The sequence below is a fragment of the Hemiscyllium ocellatum genome, chromosome 23 (assembly GCF_020745735.1).
Source record: "Hemiscyllium ocellatum isolate sHemOce1 chromosome 23, sHemOce1.pat.X.cur, whole genome shotgun sequence".
In the NCBI taxonomy this organism is placed as follows: domain Eukaryota; kingdom Metazoa; phylum Chordata; class Chondrichthyes; order Orectolobiformes; family Hemiscylliidae; genus Hemiscyllium; species Hemiscyllium ocellatum.
In genome coordinates, this window is record NC_083423.1 from 1,498,020 (window position 1) to 1,519,996 (window position 21,977).

The following is a 21,977-nucleotide window of genomic DNA, read 5'->3' on the forward strand; positions in this document are numbered from 1 at the left end:
ATGCAAAGTTATAGCTCATAGATTAAAAGGGGCAGGATACCAAATTGGTTGAGTGACAGGAAACAGAGAGTAGTGGTTAATGAATATTTTTGGACTGGCGGAAGATTTCCTATTCTATTCTTGTCTGGTATATGGGCATCGCTGGCAATGCCAGCATTTATTGCCCATCTCTAATTGACTTTGAACTGAGTGAAGTACTCAGTCATTCCAGAGAGCTGTAATGTCTACAGTACAATCTCGATTATCCGAAAATCAATTATCCGAATTTCGGATTATCCAAGCAAGATCTCAAGGTCCCGATGCTTGGGTAAACTCTGTTATCCAAACATTCAATTATCCGAACAAAATACTCCCCACCCGTGTTGTTTGGATAATCAAGCTTGCCCTGTAAATCATATCACTATGGCTCTGGAGTCACAGGTAAGCCAGACCAGGAAGGATGGCAGTTTCCTTCCCTGAATAATTCCCTGGATAATTGAATCTCTGCAGTGTGGAAACAAGCCATTCCGTCCTCCGACTCCCCTCCAAAGAGTAACCCATCCAGACCAATTCCACCTACCCTATATTTATCCCTGACTAATGCACCTAACCTACATATCCCTGAACACTATGGGCAATTTTGCAAGGCAATTCACCCTAACCTGCACATCTTTGTTTTGTGGGAGGAAACCAGAGCACCTGGAGGAAACCCACACAGACACGGGGAGAATGTGCAAACGGATCAAGGTTTACTCCAGATTTTACATAATACAAACTTCACTATCTGCCATGATGGGTTTAAAACTCAAGTCTCTAGAACTTAAATCTAGGATCAGGGGCATTTGCACTATGTCACCACCTTCCCAATTAATGAAGATTAACATAGAGAAGTGCTCATGAAGCACATCATTCTCTTTATTAAATTTTCTGAACAAAAATAATTGATGATTCATATCCTGTGAGAGATATTTGTATCTTTAATCAGCAGCACTGGGTAGAGACTGAGCATCTCTGATTGGCAAATCTCACAGTTGGCATCCAAAACTGGTCCAGATGCTGATTATAGGGCTTCTTGTGGCACTATACAGTGAGACTTGTTGTTGCTACATCAGCAGAATAACTCCTGTGGAGGCAAAATGTACAAAAACAGTGTGTCTCCCTGGAGGATGCTGGAAAGCAGCATAGATCTCTGAGTATCTCCTGCCAGATAGAAGAGTTTATTTGTAGATTTTTCCTTTGGAATATTTTGTTAGGAACATTATATACTGAAACTATTACAGCAATGTTCCCTCAGGAGATAAATTGCTTCCTTTTGTTAAGACCTGACCCTGCTTTTCTCAAACCTTTCTTTCAGAGAGGTTCTTTTACAAAAGTATTCTGCACCAACTACTTAATTTGCAGCTCAAAGATTGAAATAAAATTTCTAAAAACCCTTTAAATTAATCAATGCCTGAGATATTGATAATGATACTTACATGGGTTTATATTTTCAAAATATATAATTAACTAAAAGCAGGAAGACATCTGCATGGAAAGTAACAGGTGAAAGTGTCAGATGAACATTCTTTCTGACATTGAGTATAACCTTAGAATATGCTTGATGGAAAATTGCTCTGTCTGCAATTTTAATCACATGTAAATCACTCGGCTGTTTCTATAATAGGATTGATTTGGCAGACAATCAAAATGCATCCTCCTGCCCTATCAATTTTTAAAATCATGCTTTTACAGGTGTTGATAAAGATCTTTCTCTGATAGCCACAATCTTGAATTTTGCTGCATTAATTTTTCAAATTAAATGAAATGTGGTATGCATATCTCTTTCCCATTGTCATTAATCTGGAATAATTTCACTGAAACACATAACCGCAGCAATGTTAAAAATAGGAACTGTGGTCTAAATATGCCAATGTATATTGTAGCCATATGTGCTGGACTGGCAATGTCAATGTCTTTTCAATTGCTGGGCACCAGAAAAGGAAAAAGTATCCTGGGTCTTTGGCAGGCTCTTACGGTGACATTATTATTAAACTGAAGCGCTGGTAATTTTCTGCTTTTGCATTTGGCAGCCCAGGAAGTCCACCCATTAAATGAATAACAGGAAACGGTGGGCTGGAGGGTGTGAAGTGGAAACTCCAAGCCAAAGAGTTTAAACAGAACTGATTTTAAAAAATATAAACATACCACAATACAACATCATTAGACAAACATCTTCTAATCAAAGCACCAGGAATGATAATAGCTAGTGCCTCCAGATGTGTCTTCTGGCAGTTGACTAGCGTTCACTTTGTACACCAACACTGTTGGTGGTGGGTGGTTTATCAGTACTGAGTACTATTTTGAGAAGTTATTTATGTCTATTTTCCTTTGCAACAGAAAAATAGAAACATTTGTTCAGCATCACCCTCATTATCTTCCTCTGTGTTGGTTTTAGCATCAGTTCATGGCCAAGCTCTTTCAATGAAACTTGCAGAGAAACAGAAACAAAGAGAAATAGAAACAAAAACAGAAACTGCTGGAAAATCTCAGCAGGTGGGCGGCACGGTGGCACAGTGGTTAGCACTGCTGCCTCACAGCGCCTGAAGACCCGGGTTCAATTCCCGACTCAGGCGACTGACTGTGTGGAGTTTGCACGTTCTCCCCGTGTCTGCGTGGGTTTCCTCCGGGTGCTCCGGTTTCCTCCCACAGTCCAAAGATGTGCGGGTCAGGTGAATTGGCCGTGCTAAATTGCCCGTAGTGTTAGGTAAGGGGTAATGTAGGGGTATGGGTGGGTTTCGCTTCGGCGGGTCGGTGTGGACTTGTTGGGCCGAAGGGCCTGTTTCCACACTGTAAGTCTAATATAAGGTCTGGCACCATCTTTGCAGAGAGATCAGAGTTAATGTTTCTGATAGAATAACCCTTCTTCAGAACTTGAATCACTTGACCCGAGACATTAACTCTGATTTCTCTCCACAGATGTTGCCAGACCTGCTGAGATTTTCCAGCAATTTCTGTTTTGTTTCTGATTTCCAGCATTTGCAGTTCTTTTGTTTTTTATTACATAAGAGAAAGCTGTTTATGCTAGCTGCAAGTCTTCACTAATTTCCAACAGTTTCTGACTGATCACAGTGTTTATATTTCACCTGGTGATAGGTAGTTACGCTACTATGTCCATCATGATCACCCAAAATTTATCCTACAGTGCAGGACAAAGAAGTGAAAGTGAAAGTAAGATAGCACATGGAGGCAAAAGGAATGGACAAGCTCTCCTCTCATCATCTGCTGGTGGCTGTATAAGACAGTAGCCTGCCCAATTGTTGGAGAATGGTTTATGGACATGAAGAAATCAAAACACCAATAATAGCAGCCAATGAACCATGCAAACACAGAGAGAGAACCACTTCATTTCTCATCCTCACTGCTGCAGATGGTCCCTTACTGAAAGGGTGACAGGAGCTGTAGTGCCTCCATAGAGGACAGAAACAAAATCACGAGCAAAATGTTTACAGGAAATGAGTCACCTGGTAATGCCCACATATCCCTGCAAAATATAACTTTAATGTGTGGCTTGACCTACAGAGAGAACAAATTGGATTGCAACACCAGATGGTTGATCGCATTAACTGATCTTTGGTTTTCCTTCACATTTTGAGTGGGAGCAGTGGCTGAGTATAAACGAACCCGGAAGACTACAGCTAAGAAAGAGCGGGAGAAGTAGGGGGAAGTGACGATGACCAGAGGGGCAGCCGGGAAGGAAAGCAGTGACCATATATATCAGCAAGGTGGCTAAACCCGAGACTCTACAACTGTAGTATCTCCCACCCACCCTCCTCCTCTAACCTCCTTAACTACTCTGGATTTTTAAGGTAAGGATTTTCTATTTCTTTACCAGTGACTGGTTAAAAATTTACTTTTTTTTGTATATCTATTAATTCTTTTTTAGGAAAAGACTACAGCAGAGAGGTATCAGAAAGTATTTTAACTCAAACCTGTACAAAGTAACAAAGTAATTAAATAAGCAGAGCTAGCTGGGCAGGTGATGTGCTGTAGCTGTATGATGTGGGAGCTGGCTGATCCCATTGTGAACGGCAGTGACCACACCTGCAGCAAGTGTTGGTTGCTGGAAGAACTCCGGATCAGAGTTGATGATCTGGAATCTGAGCTTCAAACACTGCGGCACATCCGGGAGGGGGAGAGTTACCTGGACACTTTGTTTCAGGAGGCGGTCACACCTGGGAGATTAACTAATTCACATTCAGTTCGTGATCAGGGACATCAGAGTGTGAGTGTAAGTGAGGCAGGTAGGGGGATCCTGAGTTCAGGAGTGCAGGAGCCTCAGCCCTTGATCTTGTCCAACAGGTACGAGATTCTTGCTCCCTGTACGGATGAGGAAAAGGGCTCTGGACAGGATGAGCCAGCTGACCACAGCACCATGGTGCAGAAGGCCATTCAAGAGGGGGGAGCTAATAGACAAGTAGTGGTTATAGGGGATTCTATAATTAGGGGGACAGATAGTATCCTTTGCAAGCCGGATCGGGAGTCTCGCATGGTGTGTTGCCTGCCCGGTGCCAGGGTGCGGGACATCTCCGACCGGCTTGAAAGGATATTGGAGCGGGAGGGGGAGGATCCAGTTGTTGTGGTCCACGTTGGGACTAACAACATAGGCAAAGCTAGGGTGGAGGACCTGTTTGGGGATTATCAAGCACAAGGAAGGAAATTGAAGTACAGGTCCTCAAGGGTCATAATCTCCGGATTACTGCCCGAGCCACATGCCAATTGGCGTAGGGATAAGAAAATTAGGGAAGTAAACACGTGGCTAAGGGATTGGTGTGGGAAAGAGGGATTCCACTTCATGGGGGGATCTGTACCGTTGGGACGGTCTCCACCTGAACCGATCAGGCACCAATGTTCTAGTGAAGAGGATAAATAGGGTGGTCAGTAGGTCTTTAAACTTCTGAGTTGGGAGGAAGGGAAAGTGAAAGTGACAGGGAGTATGGAGTTAAATGGAAAGATAAGCAACAGGATAGCATATGTGCAGGCGGATTTAAACTCGAGGCAGACTGGGAATGCAGCAAAAAGGAAGGATAACTTAGGACATCTTATGACTTCCACTATCTCTAATGATAAAGTTAGCATTAAGGCACTTTACCTGAATACTCGTAGCATTCATAACAAAGCAGATGAACTAATGGCACAGATCATAGTGAATGATTATGATGTGGTAGGCATCACAGAGACGTGGTTACAGGGGGGTCAGGACTGGCAGTTAAACATCCAAGGATTTTCAACTTATCGAAAAGACAGGGAGATGGGCAGAGGGGGTGGGGTTGCCTTGTTAGTTAAGAACAAAATTAAATCTATGGCACTGAACGACATAGCGTCGGATGATGTGGAGTCTGTGTGGGTGGAATTGAGGAACCACAAAGGCAAAAAAACCATAATGGGAGTTATGTACAGACCTCCTAACAGTGGTCAGGACCAGGGACGCAACATGTACCGGGAAATAGAGAAGGTTTGTCAGACACGACCTCCCTTTACTAAATCCATGTTGACTTGTTCTAATCAAACTCTGCTTTTCCAAGAATTTAGAAACCTCATCCTTAATGATGGATTCTAGAATTTTACCAACAACCGAGGTTAGGCTAATTGGCCTATAATTTTCCATTTTTGTCTTGATCCTTTCTTGAACAAGGGGGTTACAACAGCGATCTTCCAATCATCCGGGACTTTCGCTGACTCCAGTGACTTTTGAAAGATCTCAACCAATGCCTCCGCTATTTCCTCAGCCACCTCTCTCAGAACTCTAGGATGTATCCCATCGGGGCCAGGAGATTTATCAGAGACTTTATAAAGCTCTGGTTAGGCCCCATTTGGAGTACTGTGTCCAGTTTTGGTCCCCACACCTCAGGAAGGACATACTGGCACTGGAACGTGTCCAGCGGAGATTCACACGGATGATCCCTGGAATGGTTGGTCTAACATACGAGGAATGGCTGAGGATCCTGGGATTGTATTCATCGAAGTTTAGAAGATTAAGGGGAGACTTAATAGAAACTTACAAGATAATACATGGCTTGGAAAGGGTGGACGCTAGGAAATTGTTTTCGTTAGGCGAGGAGACTAGGACCCGTGGACACAGCCTTAGAATTAGAGGGGGTCAATTCAGAACAGAAATGCGAAGACATTTCTTCAGCCAGAGAGTGGTGGGCCTGTGGAATTCATTGCCACAGAGTGCAGTGGAGGCTGAGACGCTAAATGTCTTCAAGGCAGAGATTGATAAATTCTTGACGTCACGAGGAATTAAGGGCTACGGGGAGAATGCTGGTGAGTGGAATTGAAATGTTCATCAGCCATGATTGAATGGTGGAGTGGACTCGATGGGCCAAATGGCCTTACTTCCACTCATATGTCTTATGGTCTTATAAATTGATCTCTTATTTTGATCACTGTCTTCATGTCTGGACTTCACTGGATGCGGTTATCAGATAATATTGTGTTGAAGTCAACAGTTGACTAAATACAAAATGAAAATGAAGCACTTGACAACAATGAGTCCTGTTAAGCCATCACGATGACTGAAGTACAATAATATCTTTGATGTTTGCTCCACACCCAACCTTATTAAAACTATAAGGAGATATGAGAAACTGTATAGTTTGCAGAAAGACAGGCTTCTTTTGTTAGAATTATAATACAAGCAGATCATCACAGAAAATGCATTAGACAAATAGGAAACAGGTGTAAGAGGGATTTTGTTTTACCTCAGGTCGATGACCAACTTCAATGTAGGCACAGACTGGGTGAAAGGCTCCAGTTCCACAGGCGTACAGGTGGCTTTGGTTATAATGCTGCAGAACCCGGATGAAGTTTGCACATTCTTTCTGTGTGAGAGATAACATGGAAGGAATTCAGGGGTCAATGCAAGTTGCTCTGTGGAACTGTCTTCAGCTCAAATTATTTCTTGAATGGTACTGACTATTCCAGGAATACATTCTGGCAACATTAAATCTGTCAGTTTCAATAGTAAATCAGGTTTACTCCTTACATAGAACATTGAACAGTACAATACAGGAACAGGCCCTTTGGCCCATCATGTCTGAGACAACACATGGTGCCAATCTAAACTAATCCCATCTACCTGTACATGGTCCTTATCCCTGTATTCCATAAGGTCATAAGACCATAAGACATAGGAGCAAAATTAGGTCATTCAGCCCATGGAGTCTGCTCCACCATTCGATCATGGCTAATTTTCTCAATCCCATTCTCCTGCCTTCTCCGCATAGCCCTTGATCCCCTTTCCAATCAAGAACCTATTCTTCATTAATAAAAGCAAATTACTGCAGATGTTGGAATCTGAAACCAAAAGAGAAAATGCTGGAAAATCTCAGCAGGTCTGGCAGCATCTGTAAGGAGAGAAAAGAGCTGACGTTTCGAGTCTAACTGACCCTTTGTCAAAGCAGTTAGACTCGAAACGTCAGCTCTTTTCTCTCCTTACAGATACTGCCAGACCTGCTGAGATTTTCCAGCATTTTCTCTTTTGGTTACCTATTCTTCATTGTCTTAATTGTACTCAGTGCCTTCGTCTCCACAGCCCTTTGCAGCGATGAGTTCCAGGCACCTACCACCCTCTGTATAAACAAACTTGCCTTGGTTGTCCCCCTTAAACTTTTCCCCTCTCTTTAAAATTATGCCATCCTGGAAAAAGGACTCTATCCATTCCTCTCATCATTTTATATATTTCTATCAGGTCATCACTCAGCCTTCAACGCTCTAGAGAAAACAACCCAAGTTTGTCCAACCTTTTCTTGTATCTAATACACTTCAGTCCAGGAAACATCCTGGTAAACCATTTCTGTCAGCTCTCCAAAGCCTTCATATCCTTGTGACCAGAACTGCAAATAAAAGTGCAAAAGCCACCCAACTAATGTCTTTCTTGTCAACTTTTATACTCAATGCCTCAGTCAATGAAAGCAAGCATGCCATATATCTACTTCACCACCTTATCCAATTGTATTGTCACTTTCAGGGAGCTATGGACTTGCATCCTAAGATCCCTCTGTATATCAGTGTTCCGTAAAAGGCCTGACATTTACTGTATCGTTTCCTATTACTTTATATTCCTATAGTTTCCCGAAATACATCACTGCACATGTCCACATTAAACTCCATCTGCAATTTCTTCACAAAAACACTTTCCAACTGCTCTATATCCTGCTTTATCCTTTAAGAAACCTCCTCACTCTCCACAACTTGTCTTGTAATAAATAATGCAAAGCTGGAAAATGATGAGTCTGATGTCAGTGATGGGTAAGTTGAGAGATAGTAGTTACATGCACTTGGAGAGAGCCTAGTTTCATGCTGTATGACTTCAAGGTTTGTGCGAAGATTTGTAGCTCGGGTGCTCGTTGTAGTGGTTCTGTTCGCCGAGCTGGAAGTTCTTGTTGCAAACGTTTCGTCCCCTGGCTAGGAGACATCATCAGTGCTCTGGAGCCTCCCGCGAAGCGCTTCTTTGATGTTTCTTCCGGTATTTATAGTGGTCTGTCCTTGCCGCTTCCGGGTGTCAGTTTCAGCTGTCCGCTGTAGTGGTTGGTATATTGGGTCCAGGTCGATGTGTTTGTTGATGGAGTTTGTGGATGAATGCCATGCCTCTAGGAATTCCCTGGCTGTTCTCTGTCTGGCTTGCCCTATGATAGTAGTGTTTTCCCTGTCGAATTCATGTTGCTTGTTGTCTGAGTGTGTGGCTACTAGGGATAGCTGGTCGTGTCGTTTCGTGGCTAGTTGATGTTCATGTATGCGGATTGTTAGCTACAATGCATGAGCAAAACTAATGTAGTTTACAAAATACCATGCAAGGACTGCACAAAACACTATATAGGACAAACAGGAAGACAGCTAACAATCCGCATACATGAACATCAACTAGCCACGAAACGACACGACCAGCTATCCCTAGTAGCCACACACGCAGACAACAAGCAACATGAATTCGACTGGGACAACACTACTATCATAGGGCAAGCCAGACAGAGAACAGCCAGGGAATTCCTAGAGGCATGGCATTCATCCACAAACTCCATCAACAAACACATCGACCTGGACCCAATATACCAACCACTACAGCGGACAGCTGAAACTGACACCCGGAAGCGGCAAGGACAGACCACTATAAATACTGGAAGAAACATCAAAGAAGCGCTTCGCAGGAGGCTCCAGAGCACTGATGATGTCTCCTAGCCAGGGGACGAAACGTTTGCAACAAGAACTTCCAGCTCGGCGAACAGAACCACAACATGCTGTATGACTCTATGTCCATTCTTATTGCCCATAATAGCTTCAAAATAAAACTACCTGATGAAGTTATGTCTAATAATAACTCCACAGTCTAATAGTACACACAAAATAAACATCAGAACCATAAGGAGATAAGATCACTATTGTTTTCATAGAGATAAACATTGCACTGTCTTGGCTTGGCTGATACAGATATTGACAGAGATGAGCCTGCCACCTACACTAAAAACTTTGAATTGGAGAAATCAACTATTTTTAAGGGAAAATATTGCTGTCAATTATATTGCCATCTGGGATTTTATGCTTAAGGCACAGCTGTTGGAATGTAGAAGAGTTGCACAGATGGTGAATATATTTTCAACGTAGCCCATTTACCAGGCAGCTGATCGATTGCTTACACAGTAGTCCAGACCTATGTGAGAACTTGTAGCTTGGTCCTAGTACGTTCACAGCCTGTTATTACAGGGATGGGTTGCCGGGAAGTTGCAGCAAAATCATGCAATAGAATCCTCTCCTGGGCAGCGCAACTGAACCACATCCATAACCCACCACTTAATAAATAAATGGCAACTGCAAATGTGCTGTTTCATTGTAGCCTTGATCACTCCTGCCTCTTAAACTGAACCAGAACCTGCTGATGAGTAAAGGATTTTTACTTAAAGGGCAAGGATGAGAATATTTTATTGAAAGTGTCAGTATAGCAGTAGAATAACGAGAGTTAATCCAACATAACAGCACTGTATTTAGTCAAATAGACAAAATATGAGCGATAAACTGCAGATTGTTTGATGATATAAATATATTTGGAGAGACTTTTAAAACAATGAACATTTATAATTTTCTTGCATTTTGCCCCATTGCTCAGATTATTATAAAATAATAAATAACTTGCTGGATGGCACAAGTACTGGGATAATTGGTTGATCCAGGTGACGATAAGGAACTGCAGAAGCATTCAGCCAGTGACAGTGAGACCAGCAGTGAATCTGCAAGGACAAACCCCAGCAAAGTCCTGTGCATTGCCCTGTGGGAACACTGGGTGTATAACAGAACATCTCACCTAAAATGTCAATTTTTTCTTGAAAGAAAAGATTTGTTGCAAATGTTAGACTTTAAAAATACGCATAGATAACTCTCAGCTGAAAAAATTACAATGGTAACTTCTCTAAAGATCTTTATTGGTTATCTCTTGTTGAATATCTACCAGAACCAGGAACAAGGCTGCAGAGGTTAAAGTGAGGCTGCAGAGGTTACAATTACAACAGGATCATTTATTAGTTTAACAGAGTATGTCAACCCTGAATAAAACCATTTGGTTATGATCGGTTAGTGTTCACTTCTCCAATTGGATTCTGTTATATTAGAGCACGGAGGGCAAAAAGACATGTTGGACCATCAAGCCTGTTCCTTCCAGAGATGGTGTATGTTCAAACAAGAATAAATCCTGCATTTCTACAGCACCTTCCATGATGACAGAACACCCCAAAGTTTGTTTTCACAGCTAATGATGTGCTTTTTGTCAGACACACCATTGTAAAGTAGGAACCAGATAATTAGGCACTTAGCAGCGTAAACAGGTATCTTTGGTGGCTGATGATTCAGAAAATTTCACCCAGGTTGGGTTTGCTGATGAGTATCTGCCTCCAAGACCCACACTATCATCAGCTGCCTGCCCAGCAGCAGTGGGCAGCTAATTAGCAGCAAATCAGTGGCAAACCTAGGGACAATTTTAAATGTTAATTTTAAGCTTTTGTTTTAATCTGTTTTAATCTTCAGATACACAAACATCTTGAAACACCCTCATGGTTTCACCACCTATAGTGACCATGCCTATCCCTCCCAACAACCCTAAGCATCAAGTGTCCCCTTCCTGACACACTCACACCCTTTATTAGATGGGCTTCAAGAGGAAGCCTGTACATTGGCTGCCTCCAGGAAGATTATGCAGATCGGTTAATCTCAGAAACCTGTGGTCCTCATGCCTCTTCAAACATTAAAGCACAAGTTTCCAGTCATGACTCCATACCATTCATGTACTGTCCAAGGGATAAAATACAACTGTTCCAGATTTACAAGTTATCAAACAAAATAATAGTGTATTCATCCTCGTACCTTCACTCCTTGCTCAACAGAACTGAAATCACCCCCAACTATATATACCTAACAGCCCAAAGCCAACCTCAAAATGCTAACTTCACTTGCACATTTCTTGTATTATACAGATCATTGGAACTTCCAAATCTACTCTCGATCAGACAGAGATCTACATTCCATTTGAAAGACACCAACAGCTGATGTCTCCTGGATCCTGTTCTGTGTAAGCATTATTCTGTGGTCCACATACAGCTGGTTCTAATCTGGTTTGTACGGCTCTTCAAGTTCTGTGCTCAACAACAGATCAAATAGTTTCAGTTACTTCCACAGACGGTGGTTGTGGTTGGAAAGTATTCAGCCTGGAGCTTGGTGACCAGTGATGTTCCACAGGGATCTGTTCTGGGACATCTGCTGTTTGTGCTGTTTAAAAATGACTTGGATGAGGAAGTGGAAGGGTGGGTTAGTAAGTTTACTGATGACACGGAGGTTGGTGTAATTGTGAATAATGTGGAGGGCTGCTGTAGGTTCCAATGGAATATTGGCGGGATGCAGAGCCAGGCTGAGAAGTGGCAGGTGGAATTCAACCTGGAAAAGTGTGAAGTCATTCACTTTGGAAGGTCAAATTTGAAGGTACAATACATGGTTGAAGACAAGATTCTTAGCAGTATGGAAAATGGGGGATCTTGGGGTCCATGTTCATAGATCCCTAAAAAGTTGCCATCCAAGTTGAGAGGGCTGTTAAGAAGACGTATGGTGTGTTGGCTTTCATAAGCAAGAGAATTGAGTTTAAGAACGACGAGGTTGCACTGCAGCTCTATAGATCCCTGATTAGGTCCCATTTGGAATATTGTGTTCAGTTCTGGTCACCTCATTATAGGAAGGATGTGAAAGCTTTAGAGAGGGTGCAGATGAATTTATCAGGATGCTGCCTGGACTGGTGGGCATGTCTTATGAAGGAAGGTTAAGGGAGTTAAGGCTTTTCTGACTGGAGCAAAGAAGGTTGAGAGATGACTTGATAGAGGTGTACAATAGAATGGATAGCCAGAGACTTTTTCCCAAGGTGGAAATGGCTACCATGTGGGGGCATAATTTTAAGGTGATTGGAGGAAGGTTGAGGGGAGATGTTAGAGGTAGGTTGTTTACACAGAGAGTGGTGGGTGTGTGGAATGCACTGCCAGCAGTGGGAGTAGAGTCAGTAACATTAGGGACATTAAAGCGACTTTTGGATAGGCACATGGATGATAGTAAAATGAAGGGTATGTCAGTTAGTTTGATCTTAGAGGAGGATACAATATCGGCACAACATTGAGGGCCGAAGGGCCTGTACTGTGCTGTACTGCTCTATGTTCCACATCCTTTATTGTGAATTGAAACAAGTCCAGTTTGGGAAGTGTATTTGTGCTCAAAGTCCCAAAATCGTTGCTATTGTTTTCTTCTGAAGCATCTTCAATAAATCCACATCCATTACATGAATAGGCAGAAAGCAGGAAAAAATTTAAGAATTACAACATTGCAAAATTTAAATTTTTGTTTTTTTCCTGATTAATTGAAGAATGGACAATCATGTGGTTTAGAATGATCCATGATTTTAAGTTTCATTATAACTATTTTTAATTTGAGTAACTTCACGGGTGTAAAGAAAAGCTAAAGGTAAAGTTCCCATACTCTTAGTGGACTGCTCTCTCATTGGAGAGAGATGACTGGTGGTGGTTTAACCTGAGAGTAACCACACCCCAAGTTAGGGGAGAGGTTGGGAAGGAGAGTGTTTCATGGTAACCCCAGCTGGTACAGTGGGAATTAAACCCATGCTGTATCCATTCTGAAGCAGAGCATTTAGCCCCGAATCGTTCCGATAGAAGGAAATACAACAACAGACGGCAATTGAAATGTAACAAATAAACTTACAAATGCTAAGTAACTTGTGGATGTAGTGGAATAAATTTGTACTTAATATTAAAGAAGTTATTCACTTGAGTTCGGAGGAAGGGTCACTCAACCAGAAACAATAACTTTGGTTTCTCTCCACAGATGCTGCCAGACCTGCTGAGCTTTTACTGCAATTTCTGTTTGTGTTTCTGATTTCCAGCATCTTCAGCTCTTTCAGTTTTTATTCACTTGAAGATGTTCGAAAATTGGCCAGGTCAATGAAATACCACACTTATTATATTTAATTGTATCTCACTGTAGTATTGAAACTTTGGTGAATTAATTACTTTGGTATTGTAACCATTACTTTATGGACAATATCACATATTCTCAACAAAATTCCTTCATTTTATAAAGTGGTATTAATACTAAATGTATTTCTGTTAATAAAATTATACAGTCAGTTCAATCATGTCTGTGTGAATGAACAGAGGGACAGGGAACAGGGAGATAATTAATTGTATCAAATTATCTCCAGTTATTATGTCTACATTACATTTTGTAAGGCAAAAAACAAAAATAAGAAAATTGATGTAAAAATGTGCGTTCCAACTAGCATTACATCAGCTACACTTGAAAGGACCTGTCATCTTCTCAATGAAGAGAGTAGATTGCAACTGAATCCTCCTGAATTCCTCTGCACAAAGGAACTGCAGTTTTGATGCCCTGATCTTTTACAGAGTATAATAATGAACATTAACTCTGATTCCCTACGCTTCTTTGATAGTTGGCTTAACAATCTTCAAGGATGCCATCTCTATATTGACCTGAACCATCTTTTCCTCTGATGCGCTTTGTACAATTAGGCAGGAACAAATTAATTTGTACTGAGAGAGCCGCTTTACTTTGTTGAAGATACCAGACATTTCCTTTAACACTTCCCAAAACGTCAAGGAAGTTTTCTTAATGATAATTGGAATGCTTTGGCTAGAAAAGGATTTACATAAATCACGAAACCAGTGACAGCCTACACGAACATTTTTAGGAGCTAACACTCAAGCTAATCCCCAGACAAATGTTGAAGATCTGTAACACTGATTAGGGAGTGTCATACAAGCTTTCCTGCCCAGTTATAAAAACACGAACACATCTGTACAAACATGCTCCACACAGGAGCAAACTGGAACAGAATAAAGCCATCTGGATGAGTACAAGAGCAGCTGGATTTAACGTTTGGTACAATGTTTCGGGAAAATACATTTAACTTCGGTTTTGTATTCTTTGAATACGATGCTAGTTAATTTATTATAGCTTTGGCTTAATTAACCTAAATAAATTTGACAAAAGCATCTTAAAACCTGTTTGCAACAAGCAACCTCAACATCAGACAGAGAGGCGCACACACACGCTGATTAAGTGTTTTCCATTCATTTCCCTTTCCATTTAATTCTCTCGCTGACAAACACAGCTTGGCCATCTGGGACTGGGTTACAATACACTTATCCTTTATTGAATTCTCTTCTATTGTGTGCCTCTGTTTGGACCCAGGCTTGGCTCTGTCAGTAATGCTGTTGTACCTGAGTTCAAGGATCATCACGTTTCCAAATACTTGGGCACAAAATCCAGGCTGACGTTTCACAGGGAATGCTGCACTGTCACGAGTGTCATTTTTAGACTGGACAGGAATAAAATTTTAACTTTCAGCCAACACTGGTCTCAATCTGTTTGTGGGAGTTTGTTGCATACAAATTGATCACTGTGTTCTCCACATTACAACAGTGAAATATTGAATAAAAATGTGACTCCTTCTCTAGTTTTTTTCTACATTGTTCTGATGGCCTGATAGAAGATGACAACCATACCCAAACGGTGCACAACCCTCAGTTTCTCCGCACAGAAATGAGTATTTACATTTGGGATTTGGGGATGGAGATAAAGGAGTTGTTCTATCGATGTGGTTATCTCCGTTGGCTGTATAGCTGGTGTGCAACACAAAGTGATGTCAACAGTATATGTTGAATTCTCACACCAGCTAGGGGTTACCACGAAGTACTGTCCTTCTCAACCTCTCCCCAGACCCAAGGCACAATGACCCTGAAGTTTACTCACCACCAGTTGTCTGTCTCTAGTGAGAGAGGATGACAATGGCAGCTTCCCACCTTTTTAGAGAGATCTGTACAGCTGCTCAACTGGGTGATAATGAGGAGCAGGGGATATCTCTGTGCAGAGCACAGTTGGAGAAGGTGGAATCTAAAAGTTTTGTTTACTGTCTCAACTGAAAGATACCAGCAGTGGCAGTGCAGCAATCCATGTGGAATTTCAGCTTCTGAAGGAAAATTGCTTTCTGCAGACCACTAACTTCTTAACAGGCAATGTTACACAGTGAGTGTTTATGATATAAACTCCTCTATAGTGGAGAGAGATATAATCATGGCTTTTAGAAAGGAATTGTATCAGGAGCTGAAGACAAGGACATTTACTATGTTAAATGGCTGGGGAGTGGGAACAGCGAAGGTGTTCTTGTGTTGGATTAGAGTGGTGCTGGTAAAGCACAGCAGTTCAGGCAGCTTCTGATGAGCAGGAAAATCGACATTTTGGACAAAAGCCCTTCATCCTCTATTCCTGATGAAGGGCTTTTGCCTGAAACATCGATTTTCCTGCTCCTCGGATGCTGCCTGAACTGCTGTGCTTTTCCAGCACCACTCCAATCCAGAATCTGGTTTCCAGATCTGCAGTCATTGTTTTTACCTAGTGTTCTTGTCTTATCACAGTCATTATCTCCACATGTACAATGACACATCTATGATACTAAAGTAGACCAGTACACAGCACTTGATTCCTGAAGAAGGGCTTATGCCCGAAACATCGATTCTCCTGCTCCTTGGATGCTGCCTGACCTGCTGCGCTTTTCCAGCAACACATTTTTCAGCACAGCACTTTATCTCAAGATATATAGGATGGGCAGTCTGTGACTCCAACAACACTTAAAGGTTCTGGCCAATTAACATCAAGCAGAAAGTAGAGATGTGACTGTCACTGGCTGGGCCCAGATTATTGCCTGTCCCTAGTTGCCTTTTGAGAAGGTGGGGGTGAGCTTGAACCACTGCAGTCCATCTGCTGTAGGTGGACCTACAATGCCCTTAGGGAGGGAATTCCAGGATTTTGACCCAGTGACGCTGAAGGAATGGCGATATATTTCCAAGTCAGGATGGTGAGTGGCTTGGAGCGGAATTTGCAGAAAATAGTGTAGCCATATCCTTCTATCAGGCATCCCAGATATGGAAATTCACAAAGTTAGGACAATATTACAATATTTCAAACTTAATTTTGTTTGACAGACAAAGCATGGAGTATTCAACTGGTGGAAGGTAAGTTGATGTTAGGAAACTTTTTTTTATATTCAGTGATTTAATACCTGAACTAACCTTAATGGATGGGATTGCAGAGATTTAAATGCATTGGATTTTAGAGATTTCTGCCAAAGAATGAGTCAAAAGGATTGGTTGAGCCTTCTGACCTGGTAACGTCTGCACTTATAATTAAACTACATCTGATATCATAAGACGTCATACTAATAATAGCTCAAAGAACCATTGCAACACAACCCCAGTACAGAACACACAGATTTGATAACTTACAGATGATCAGCCACAAACCTGGCTGCATTAGACTGCAGGCTATTTAACGGAAGCAAATGAAGAGGGAGCAAGTTAGATCTCGAGCCCAAATGTTGACAGGGTTGAGTTGCGTGGGTGGGTGGAGTTCAGAATTTGGAAGAGGAAATTTGGTCGTTCTTGCAGATTTAATGCCACAGCATGCACCTCTTTACATTGCCAGGATCCTTACTCCTAACATCAGCTGACTTGGCTTCGAATTAAGCATCAGCAGAAAGCACTTTTCCAGGACAAGGAAGACAGGCGACTGCCTGTGACTGGGAGCAGAGAGGGTGGTGGCAGGATCCTGAACCCTGAATCCAGGACTTTGGGGTAAGATACAGTGAGAGACCCACATGAAGGAGGATGGGAAACTGTTGGGTTAGGTAAAGCTCTCCTCCTTCTCTCAGCCAATAGCAGTGCTGGAAGGCCTTTCTTCCCTAAGCTGTTATCATCAACTCACCAGGAGCTGTCAGAGTCTCCAAGGCCCAGCAAATGAGGCAGATCATGGTTAAAGCTGGAAGACAGCTCCAATACAAGGTTTCCAGCCTGATGATGATATTTCATTGGGTAACTAGGCATCTGGAGCAGATTGGCTGCCTCCTTTGAACCCAGAAGTCAATGGAATGAAGATGAGCTGGTGTCACCTTTGAGATTTTGCTAAGTTTAACATCTGACTCAAATCATATTTTCTGGGAATTACAATTCACCCTGAATAGAATCAGAAATCTGAATAAAGAAACATAAAGTATGGAGGACACTTGCAGGCCCCAGCTAGCACAGGGAAGGAAAGGTTCACAACACATGCTTTCAAAATAGTGCAAAATGTCACCGAAACAAAATTCTTCTGTAGATACTAATTGGCCTTCTGTGGTCTGTTGTGCAAGGAAATGGTTTCAAAAGGGTTAATGTTGAAGACTTCATTAAGTTCCACCCAATCTAATGATGTCATATAGCCTGGTGTCAAAATGGACAGAAACATCTCCCAGCAGCCTTATGGTCATTAAGATGACAGAGGAGTTATCAACTCCCTGTCTCATTTGAAGACTGTTTCTAACAGTGTAGCACCTCCTCTGTATTGATTCTAGCATAAAGGAGAACATAAAGGAGAACCCTAAAGCTTTCTATAGTATGTGAGGGATAAAAGGATGACTATGGTGGGAATAGGGCCAGTCAAAGACAGAAATGGGAAGTTGTGTGTGGACCCTGTGGAGATCAGAGAGCTGCAAAATGAATATTTCACTCAGGAAAAGGAGAATATTTTCGAGAAAAAGACTGAGTTAGGGGCTATTAGATGACAAAGGATTGAGGTTAGTAAGGAGGAGGTGTTATCAATTCTAGAAGGTGTGAAAGTAGACAAGTACCCTGGCCGGATGGAATTTATCCAAGGATTCTCTGGGAACTAGGGAGGAGATGGCAGAGCCTTTGACTTGATCTTTGAGTCATCATTGTCTACACATTTAGTACCAGAGGACTGCAGGATTGCAAATGTTGTGACCTTGTTCAAGAAGGGCAGTAGAGTTGACCTAGGTAATTACAGACCTTACATCTGTTGAAAAAAAGTTTTGGAAAGGATTATAAGAGATAGGATTTATAATCATCTATCAAACAACAATTTGATTGGAGATAGTCAACATGGATTCGTCAAGGGCAAGTCATGTCTCACAAACCTCATTGAGTTTTTTGAGAAGGTAAGCAAACATGTAAGGCAGGGCAGTTGATGTGGTATACATGGACTTCAGTAAAGCCTTTGATAAGATTCTTAATGATAGGCTGTTGGAGAAGATGTGGAGACATGGAATTGAGGGTGATTTAGCAGTTTGGATTAGAAACTGGTTTTCTAAAGGAAGGCAGTGAGTGGTGGTTGATGGAAAATATTCAACCTAGAGTCTGGTTACTCGTGGTGTGTCACAAGGATCTGTTTTGGGACCACTGCTGTTTGTCATTTTTATAAATGACTTTGATGCAGGCATAGGTGGATGGGTTAGTATTAAAGTTGGTGGAGTAGTGGACAGTGTGGAAGAATGTCACAGATTGCAGGGGGACTTGGATAAACTGCAGAATTGAGATGAGAGGTGGCAAATGGAGTTCAATGCAGCTAAATGTGAGGTGATGCACTTTGGGAAGAGTAACAGGAAGGCAGAGTACTGGGTCAACAGAAAGATTCTTGGTAGTGTGGATGTGCAGAGGGATATTGGTGTCCATGTACATAGATCCCTGAAAGTTGCCACCCAGGTCAATAGCACCGATAAGAAGGCATACAATGTGTGAGGTTTCATTGGTAGAGGAATTGAGTTCCGGAGCTGTGATGTCATGCTGCAACTGAACAAAACGCTGGTGCGGCCACACTTGGAATATTGTGTACAGTCCTGGTTCCCATATTTCGGGAAGGATGTAGAAGCATTGGAAAAGGTGCAGAGGAGATTTACCAGGGTGTTGCTTGGTCTGGAGGAAAGGTCTTATGAGGAAAAGCTGAGAGACTTGAGTCCGTTCTCATTGGAGAGAAGAAGGTTAAGAGGGGATTTGATAGAGACATACAAGATGATAGAGGATTAGATAGGGTGGGCAGTGAGAGTCTTTTTCCCAGGATGATGCTGTTGGCTTGTAAGAGGGGGCATAACTACAAATTGAGGGGTGATAGATTTAAGACAGATGTCAGAGGCAGGTTCTTTACCCAGAGGGTGGCAAGGACCAATGTATTTAACTCAACCACTTTAGGGACATTTAAATAGTCCTTGGATAAGCATATGATGATTAGATTAGATTAGATTAGATTACTTACAGTGTAGAAACAGGCCCTTCAGCCCAACAGGTCCACACCGACCCGCCAAAGCGCGACCCATCCCACCCATTCCCTTACATTTACCCCTTCACCTAACATTACAGGCAATTTAGCATGGCCAATTCACCTAAACTGCACATTTTTGGACTGTGGGAGGAAACAGGAGCACCCAGAGGAAACCCACGCAGTCACGGGGAGAATGTGGGACAGTGTAGGGGGATGGGCTTAGATTAGTTCACAGGTCGGCGCAACATTGAAGGCTGAATGGCCTATTCTGCGCTGTATTGGTCTACATTCTATGTTCTCTGTTCTATGTATATTCCAGTTTCCCCAGTGACACGAGAACCCACAAACTTCTGATTCAGACACAAAATGCGACTACTCCCAGCAGTCTTAGCAACAATAAGTAATGGGCGACTTTAACCTATACCTGATTGTTATTATGTAATAAACTATATATTGTTCGAACAAGAACCTCTTCCTGTAAGACTCACTAGTGGTTGCTCCTCTGTTACTGTAACGTTAGACCCAGTCAGGAATACAAACAACAAAGAACCTTACAGCACAGGAACAGGCCCTTCAGCCCTCCAAGCCTGCACTGATCCAGATCCTCTATCTAAACCTATTTTCTGAGAATCTGTGTCCCTTTGCTCCCTGCCCATTCATGTATCTGTCTAGATACATCTTAAGTGACGCCATCATTCTTGCTCCTACCACCTCCCGCTGGCAAAACACTCTGAACCCCACCACCCTCTGCATGAAGAACTTTCCACGCATATCTCCCCTAAACCTTTCCCCTCTCACTTTGAACTCATGACCCCTAGTAATTGAGTTCCCCACTCTGGGAAAAAGCTCCTTGCTATCCACCCTGTCAGTACCTCTCATGATTTTGTAGGCATCAATCAGGGGCCCCCCTCGACCTCCTTCTTTCTAATGAAAACAATCCTAATTTACTCAAGCTTCCCTCATAGCTAGCACCCTCCATACCAGGCAACATCCTGGCAAACCTCTTCTGCACCCTCTCTAAAGTGTCCACATCCTATTGGTAATGTGGCGCCCAGAACTGTACGGAGTATTCCAAATGTGGGTGAACTAAAGTCTTATACAACTGTAACATGACCTGCCAACTCTTGTAACTCAATACCCATCCAATGAAGGTAAGCATGCTGTATGCCTTCTTGACCATTGTACTGACCTGCATTGCCACCTTCAGGGTACAATGGACCTGAGCACCCAGATCTCTCTGTACATCAATGTTCTCCAGGCCATTTCCATTTATCGTATAGTTCACTATTGAATTGCATCTCCAAAATGCATCACCTCACATTTGTCCGCATTTAACTCCATCTGCCATTTCTCTGCCCAACTCTCCAATCTATCTATATTCTGCTGTATTCTCTGACAGTCTTCATTATCTGCTACTCCACCAATCCTAGTGTCATCTGAAAACTTGCTAATGGGGTAACCTATACCTTCCTCCAAATCATTTATGAATATCACAAACGACAGTGGTCCCAGCACAGATCCCTGTGGAACACCACTGGTCACAGACCTCCATTTTGAGAAACTCTCTTCCACTACCACTCTCTCTGTCTCCAGTTGTGACAGAGTTAGAACCCCATGCGACCCCATGCAACTTCACCTTCTTCATCAGCCTACCATGGAGAACCTTATCAAACACCTTACTGAAGTCCATGTATATGACATCTACAGCCCTTCCCTCATTAATCAACTTTGTCACTGCTTCAAAGAATGCTATTAGGTTTGTAAGACATGATCTTCCCTGAACAAAACCATGCTGCCTATCACTGATAAGCCCATTTTCTTCCAAATGGCTATATATCCTTTCCCTTTGTGTCTTCTCCAGCAGCTTCCCTACCACTGACATCAGGCTCACAGGTCTGTAATTACCTGGATTATCCCTGCTACCCTTCTTAAACAAGAGGACAACATTAGCAATTCTCCAGTCCTCAGGGACCTCCACTGTGTTCAAGAAATAGAGGGTGAGGGTTAGAATGACCCCACAAATCCCACATGAACCTCTTTTATTGTTGAAAGATAGTTAAATATTTTGACAGAGCAAAATTACAAGAAGTTGATTTTAATAAAAAAGACAATTTCATTCCAATAGCTGAAACATTTATTTTGTTTCTAGATTTATTATAGTTGATAATCTTCTCCATCTGGTTAGTTTATCTGTGGAATGAATATTAATGACACATTTTTCTCAGTCTGGGAAACAGATGGAAAGTGAAACATGATTGTATAGTGAGATTGAATGGATGACAGGGACAGTCTTAATGAATATTTCATGCCAATTGTTGTAATTC

At 42.1% G+C, this 21,977-nt stretch overlaps 1 protein-coding gene across 2 annotated transcripts in view; it reads right to left on the reverse strand.

The window, feature by feature from the left end:
* Positions 1-21,977, reverse strand: part of sema3ab (sema domain, immunoglobulin domain (Ig), short basic domain, secreted, (semaphorin) 3Ab) — a 256,069-nt gene that overhangs the window by 114,301 nt on the left and 119,791 nt on the right. For both annotated transcript variants that reach the window (XM_060842583.1, XM_060842582.1), the window contains exon 4: positions 6,720-6,839. In XM_060842583.1, the coding sequence (XP_060698566.1) occupies positions 6,720-6,839 (120 nt within the window). The remainder of the gene's footprint in view (positions 1-6,719; positions 6,840-21,977) is intronic.